This window comes from Monopterus albus, unplaced genomic scaffold, assembly GCF_001952655.1.
Source record: "Monopterus albus unplaced genomic scaffold, M_albus_1.0 scaffold99.1, whole genome shotgun sequence".
In the NCBI taxonomy this organism is placed as follows: domain Eukaryota; kingdom Metazoa; phylum Chordata; class Actinopteri; order Synbranchiformes; family Synbranchidae; genus Monopterus; species Monopterus albus.
In genome coordinates this window covers 867,127-873,912 of record NW_018127979.1, presented here as the reverse complement: position 1 = coordinate 873,912, position 6,786 = coordinate 867,127, and the positions used below count along the sequence as shown (strand labels likewise).

At 42.2% G+C, this 6,786-nt stretch overlaps 1 protein-coding gene across 2 annotated transcripts in view; it reads right to left on the bottom strand.

Moving 5' to 3' along the window:
- The window catches only part of tmtc4 (transmembrane O-mannosyltransferase targeting cadherins 4), a 13,147-nt gene that overhangs the window by 1,802 nt on the left and 4,559 nt on the right, over positions 1–6,786 (bottom strand). The window contains exons 5-15 of one of the 2 annotated variants that reach the window (XM_020609519.1): positions 5,499–5,586; positions 5,214–5,314; positions 4,827–4,919; positions 3,727–3,888; positions 3,255–3,457; positions 2,811–2,919; positions 2,358–2,489; positions 2,168–2,247; positions 1,967–2,074; positions 1,696–1,837; positions 1,046–1,160 (exon numbers count right to left, since the gene is read on the bottom strand). In XM_020609519.1, the coding sequence (XP_020465175.1) occupies positions 1,046–1,160; positions 1,696–1,837; positions 1,967–2,074; positions 2,168–2,247; positions 2,358–2,489; positions 2,811–2,919; positions 3,255–3,457; positions 3,727–3,888; positions 4,827–4,919; positions 5,214–5,314; positions 5,499–5,586 (1,333 nt within the window). Of the gene's footprint in view, positions 1–1,045; positions 1,161–1,695; positions 1,838–1,966; positions 2,075–2,167; positions 2,248–2,357; positions 2,490–2,810; positions 2,986–3,254; positions 3,458–3,726; positions 3,889–4,826; positions 4,920–5,213; positions 5,315–5,498; positions 5,587–6,786 lie in introns of both variants that reach the window. The other variant, XM_020609518.1, reaches the window with a different exon arrangement.

Sequence of the window (6,786 nt, the reverse complement as noted above, 5' to 3'; positions counted from 1 at the left end):
CGGTTTAGTCTCCTAATTAAGGTTGAACACAAGGCCCACTGGGTTATTGATCTCTGTCACAGACCCGTCTAATGTCTGGCCAGAAAAGGAGAACGCGAGAGACAGACAGACAGTCAGACAGACAATCACAGTCATGTTCCAGAGTCATGGCCTGTGCCCTTCAGACACAGCTTGCCAACATGTGACTACATTTGTCACTGTGTCTAAGTGCATCTGCCTGAATCTACACTGATTCTGCTTTTTTGTTTGTATAATGATCAAAAACAGAGGGCGGGTGGGGTGAACACCAAAGAGAAAAAGTTATTTCTGTTTTCTCGCTATTTGAAAATGACACCTATTGTTCTTGTGTCTCTTTTTTTGTTTGGAGGGGAGCCGGGGAGAGGGGCAGTATTATTTCTGTCAGATTTGGGGGTACTCTGGGGGGGCACTGTTCTGGTTGTGCTTGCCTACGTTTGATCAGGAAAATAGTGGGCTCTGATTGGACAGTTCCAGTACCCTCCTGGGAGACTCCACCCCCGCGGGAGCGTCTTCTGACAAAACGGCTCGAGCGTTTGGAAATCAGAGCATTCTCCACACGGCAGGGAAGACTGCCTTCAAAACTCACAACACAAAGCTTTAATACATAAATTTCAAGCATTGCTGATTCCTGCTCTTCCGGTCTAATCTTGTTGGTCATTTAGATTTCCTGCCTTGCCAAAATAACAACGCTGTGTTTCTTGGCTGTTGATGCTAAAACAAGCTGCGCTCAGAACAGAGGGTTCTGTGAACGCAACGTGACTCATAAAAAACACAAGAATTCAGAAATAGGTGAATATTATTTTATTATCACTATAAACATTTATTACTGGATGTAAACAACTAATTTACTGAGAAAACATTAAATTAGTTGTTGTGTATTAAAAGACCCATCAATCAGTTTAGGAGTGAGAGCAGGTTCCAGTCTTAAGATGTGACTTTTTTGGCAATAGTTCAACCGTGTCAAAATGTACTTGGTTTTGTGTGAACAGTTTTTGTGTGTGTGTGTGTGTGTGCATTTTGACAATACCTGTGTTGTCTAGCAGAATGACCATGTTGTTCCAAGCCAGGCTGTGGTCAGGTTTTAGCACTGTAGCATTCCTCCATGCGTTCAGTGCATCCACATGTCTGTTCTGGTCAGCATACTATAATGACAAGAGACAAAACAAAGTAAAACCTCTCTCAAATAGTATGTCTCCTTGTAAAAATCAACCTTGATACCAGGGGTTTTCAGACAGTTGTGACCCATTGACCATCATTCTGACTATGAAACCTAAGGACCACTGCTGTGAGGTGGATTGACAGGAGGGGATTTAAATCTAAAAGTCACCTTGGTATATATAAATCTTATGTATTTGTAAGAATTTGTTTATTCACAAAGAATAGGTAATACATGAGAATGTGCTTAATAAAATAATAATAATGATACCTGCTGTGAAACTACATTATATAATTCAAGATCAGGGGCCACCTTGCAATGCCTTCACGGCCCCATGATGGTCCACGGACCACTGGTTTAAAACTCCTGCTTTATACAGTAGATTATTTTCCATCGCTAATTTTGTTCAAACTATGGAGAAGCACTTTCCAAAACGAACCGTGAGCCTTCTTTGCATATTGTCTCTTTATTTTTTTTAAAAGCAATGTCTGCTAATCAGAGTTTACACCCTGGAGTCTCACCAAGCGACCCAGGTTATAGTAGCAGTCTGGGTATTTTTTCCGGAAGCGGATGGCGTTCCAGTAGCTCTGCTCTGCTTCCTCAAACTTCTGCAAGCTGTTCTGAACTATACCCAGATTCATCCAAGCAGCAGCAAAGTCAGGCCTGCACAGATTAAAACATACACAGGCATCAGTAGGTGCTTCTTTTCAAGTTATTCCCTGTCGGAACCAATGAAATTAAATGGTCGTCTGTGCGTTACAGAAGGATATCCCTTTGTGTCAGATGACGTACTGAATAGAAACAGCTTTAGACAAAAGCTGTTCCGCCTCGATCAGTTCATTCCTCTCTTTTAGGATATTTCCCAGGTTGTTCATGGCATGGACATAGGTAGGATGCAGCCTGAAAGCCACGGGAAACATGCAACACCAAAGTTAATTTCTTGCTCATTTACTACAACTAGACTGGATTACTAATGCTTGTGAGAAGACAAACCTGACTGCCTCTCTGTAATATCTGATGGCAGCGGTAGTGTTTCCTCTGTCAGCCAGGTTCTTACCTACATTGTAATGGACCTGCAGTCATAAACACATAACACATCAGAGAAGTGACTTCAAATGTTTGGTTGTAATTTATTTTCACATGAAAGGATTTTACTGCAAACACACAAAACATGGACCTTTACCTTGGCATTGAGTGGACAGACAGACAGGGCACTGGTGAAGAGGCTTTGCTCTGACTGCCACTGGTGACTGCGGAGGGCACAGCGAGCTACGTATACACACAACAATGCAAGCACCGACGCACACAACAGCTTCTAGAATGTGGAAGGAAAAAGAAGACATTTAACAAACATGTACTATAAGTCATTATAACCTTTGTGATTCTCTGTGACTCAGAGTTAATAGCCTGTATCTGTGTAACACGTAGACACCACCTGCTCTTATCATCCCTTTATAAGTCAATCATTAGTCATCTCTTGTGTCTGTCCCTACTCTGCATCACTGAAGCACCAAACCTGCAAACAGGTGATTAAATAAGAACTGAAAACCAGGACACCGTAGTTGTAAAATTAAGAAGGGTTTTATTTTTGCTGCAAACTATTTGTGTGTGTGTTTTTTGCATGATTTAGCCCTACCCTGTACTTGGTCCAACAGTAGCAGCAGTGTCCCAGGGAGCAGGCCAGCAGAAGGCAGTAGCCCGCCGAAGACAGGTAAAGCACTCTCTCAGCAATGACGAAGCCCACCCTGAAAAAGAGGTTACAGGCTGGCAGAAAAGGGACCACAAGCAAAACCAGACCCAAGGTCAGTGTCCTGGAAAGGGAGGAAAAAGGCCACAGATTACAAAAAACATTATATACAGGTACATGATACTTAATAATGGAAGTCTGGCACTATGGAAACGAAATTTAGCCAACTGAAGATGCTTTCTTATGAATATTAAGAAAATAACAGCAATTGAGATGTGGTGTTTTGGTAACACTGCAGTGGTTATGATACAAATTTCATAGTCAAGTGTACTTCTAGGGAGGCATGTGCTTCATGGCATCGGCAGCGAGTGTGAGATGGCTGTGCTTGCTTACCTCCTCCGCTGCCTGTCCTGTGAGCATAAGGCTTGGCTTATCAAGCCTATCAGGATGCACCAGAACAGCAGCAGCCACACCATCCTCCAATCAGTGGCTGACTTAATGAGAGGCACACAGCCCATGGACCAATCAAAACACAGCCACCAGGGACACAGCAGCAGCCAGGCATTTAGAGTGTAGTAGTAATTATAGTTCACTATCTGCCAATCAAAGGGAACGGGAGGATTGCAGAACAGGAGTCAGCAGGGAAAGACGAAAGAAGGAAAGCACTTTCATAAAAATTCACAAACGCAATCACTGTTTAAAATTGATAAAGAGCAAGTCAAAGCTAATTAGACAATAAACAAATTAAATATACTTTAATAGAGTCAGTTCATAATAAAATACATTTTAACATAGCTTTAATGATCCAGCTACATTAAATGTTGCATCAAAGATTAAATCAACTCAACAAACAAATCTTACTCACTCTAAGAAATATATTTTCTGCAAAAGAGGCAGGGTTGTCTACTTCAGTGAACGCCGGTGGTCCCGTTCCCATGATCCTCCAGCGTGCATAGAGCATTAAGAGTCCTCCAAGACCCATGAGAGCCAGTCGTGTAAGCAATCCTGATCGGAACAGCTCGCTTACCTGTCCGAAAAATATTACCACTGGTCACTGACAAATAAAAATCTGTGCCGTGTTTCCTTTATAATCCTTTTCATGCAGAAAAGGATTGGTGCTGCTGTGTGTGTGTCCACAAGCACACACCACCGAACCTGTATTTACATGCATCAGTGTTATACTGTTCATTCATGTTCACTTTGTTGTGTGTGTTAATTTAACAAGAGCTTTTGGCACTGTCTGCAGGCCCAGACAACTGTAGTAACAAATGTCAAAAAAATGAAATCCTAACTAAACTAACTACTCGCTTTGCAATCTTTCATTTGACAGGTTATATATAAGGATTATATCTTTACATTGAACTCTGATTCACTTTCTGGCCCGTGAAAGCAGATTCTGCAGTGTTTACAGTCCGCCTGCTGCTTCATCCTGAATGGGGCATTTGTTTAAATCCCACACAACACAAGTGGGTGGAGAATTGATAGTCGCTCTGTCTTAACGTGATACAGCGGTTCTGAAGTGGGGATGCAGTGTTCCAAAAACAAGTGATCCTAGAATGTGTAGCAGAAACTGGGAAAGTAACCACAGTTTTTACACATTAACATGGTTGAAGTCTGCCTAAACCTTATTTCAGAATTTGAGAGGTGGCTAAACTGTGAATGATTCTGGGACACCTGCCTCAGTTGTGCAGGTCCGGCAGCAGCTGACTGTGCAAGTGTATGAAGTGCAAGGTGCGGTGATTACATTCTGTCACGAACATCAGTGAATCCTGTCAAATTTTGCTTGCATATACAGCAGGGGAAATACGGTATGCTTGCTAGTTACTTGAAAGCTCTGTTTCATGAGCACGATGTACTAACATTTATTTTGCTATACACAGAAAATGTATGTGATGTGACATTAATCATACAAGGAAGTACATAATTTATGACAACGAGGGGGAGGGTATATAAAATGTAACTCACATCAAGTGGATTCTTCCGAAGGAGTAGCCTCTGGCCGAGTTCGTACACATTAACATTACAGATCAGGAGGACATCAAACACTGCATTTACACCCTGGGGGGAAATACACAGAGACAGAAGGAGAAATGGCATTTAAGATTTATATAGGTCAGCAACAAAATGGGTCTTTCATTCCTATCATATATGTGAAAAACACAAGACCTGTAGGTTTTTTATGTAAGCAAGGAGCAAGAGGAGATTTTTTAAAAATCTATTAGCATGTGTTCATAAAGTGTATGAGGATTTATCGTGTATCACTCATGAGGTCTCTCTTTTAAACATTGTTTCTACCTAATGTGATGAAATCATCAACTCTCTAAAGTAGGACTTTATACGAAGCCTTCATACCAAGACTGTGATGCCTTGTTCTTTACAGAGCATCGCGGCAGCACACAGCAAGAGGCTCACCACAACCCACTGGACAGAAAACCTGTCATTTCTGTCGCTCCCTGAAAACACAAACCCAAGAGCAGTTATGGACAGTGAAGGGTTAACATGTAGGTGTTCAAAGAGATGCGCTTAAAAACCAGCAGCTTCAAAATGCTTAATGCTGGCATGACACGACATCAGAACATACCATACAGCAGAGTATTACAGTGTGCACAAAGGGTAACACCTGTGTTAGATACCTACCTCTGGTGAAAGCTTTGCAGTAGGTGAGGAAAGAGAGCTGGAAGAACAGAGCACACAAAAGGTCTGCTCGACCCACTATACCAGCCACCTTATTGAGATGGAAAGAGGAAGGGAGAGGAACAGCAAGAGCATGAAGGGTGAGATGAGTAAGTCAGAAAAAACAAGGTTAACTACCAGGTATACATCAGGAAACATCATCATTTGCATTCTTCCATGAATTGTTTTATACTGTATCTTCCATATCACATTCTGTTCCACAACTGGAGGCTTATTAACAGAGGTAAAAAGAATCTCTCATTACAACTGTGGCCTATTGGTGTGTGTGTTCTATGGTACAGTATGGTTGGCATCCTGGGGCTGCCTGCTTTGATACATACAGGAGGCCTAAGCCAAGAGTCTGCCTGCCTCCCACCCCCCAGGTCTCACCCAGTCCTTACCCTGCATGATTAAAGAGAATGGAGAGGGAGAACTGCTGCCTTCCAGCCAGGCTTTACAGCAAACACACATATGCTGGGAGGTCAGTAAGCATCCAGACACAGTTAAAAGTCAGGCCATGTTACCACACAATCCTCGGCCCTGCACTACCACCTCAAACGGAGCCGCATGTTTGGTATTAAAAGCTTTGGACTGGTATGTCAAGAAGCCACGATGCAATGCTGTAGGAAACCATGCTGTGGCCTAAAGTCGCACCCAGCACATTGTCCCAGTAAGCTGTACAGGCCCAGTATGTGCCCAGTGACACCTGGGTTCAAAGCAATGTGGGGCTGACATAATTGGTGACAAGTGGTGCATCAGGGCATAGAAGGGAATAAAGCTGATCTAAACACATAAACCTGTTTTATGTTTTAGTTTGTGAATACTGGTTCCATTTCAACAAAGCTTTTGGCATACCATGAGCTCGATGAACCATGATAATTCGTTTCTCTTCACTGTCGACAACTATGATCTAATTCTCCAAATGAAGTGCTACAGTGATCACAACCTCAAATGCAATCACTAAAATAAGATGGAAAGAGAGGTGGCTTTCTGCAGTGTTGCATCTTTCAGTGGGTAATTACGCAAAAATAAAGCACTTCAGTCCAAAGTCTGTATGAACATGAATATATATGTGATTGATCATCCAGCGAAACAGACATTTGTAAATGCAGCAGTGAGAAGCAGGAAATGTTTCCATGTAGTTGCATTCAGTAATAAACATAGGTCTGTCTGCTCATTAGACGACTTCCCTCCAGTCATGCAAATGATAATCTGCTCATTAGATGACTTCCCTCCAGTCATGCAAATGATA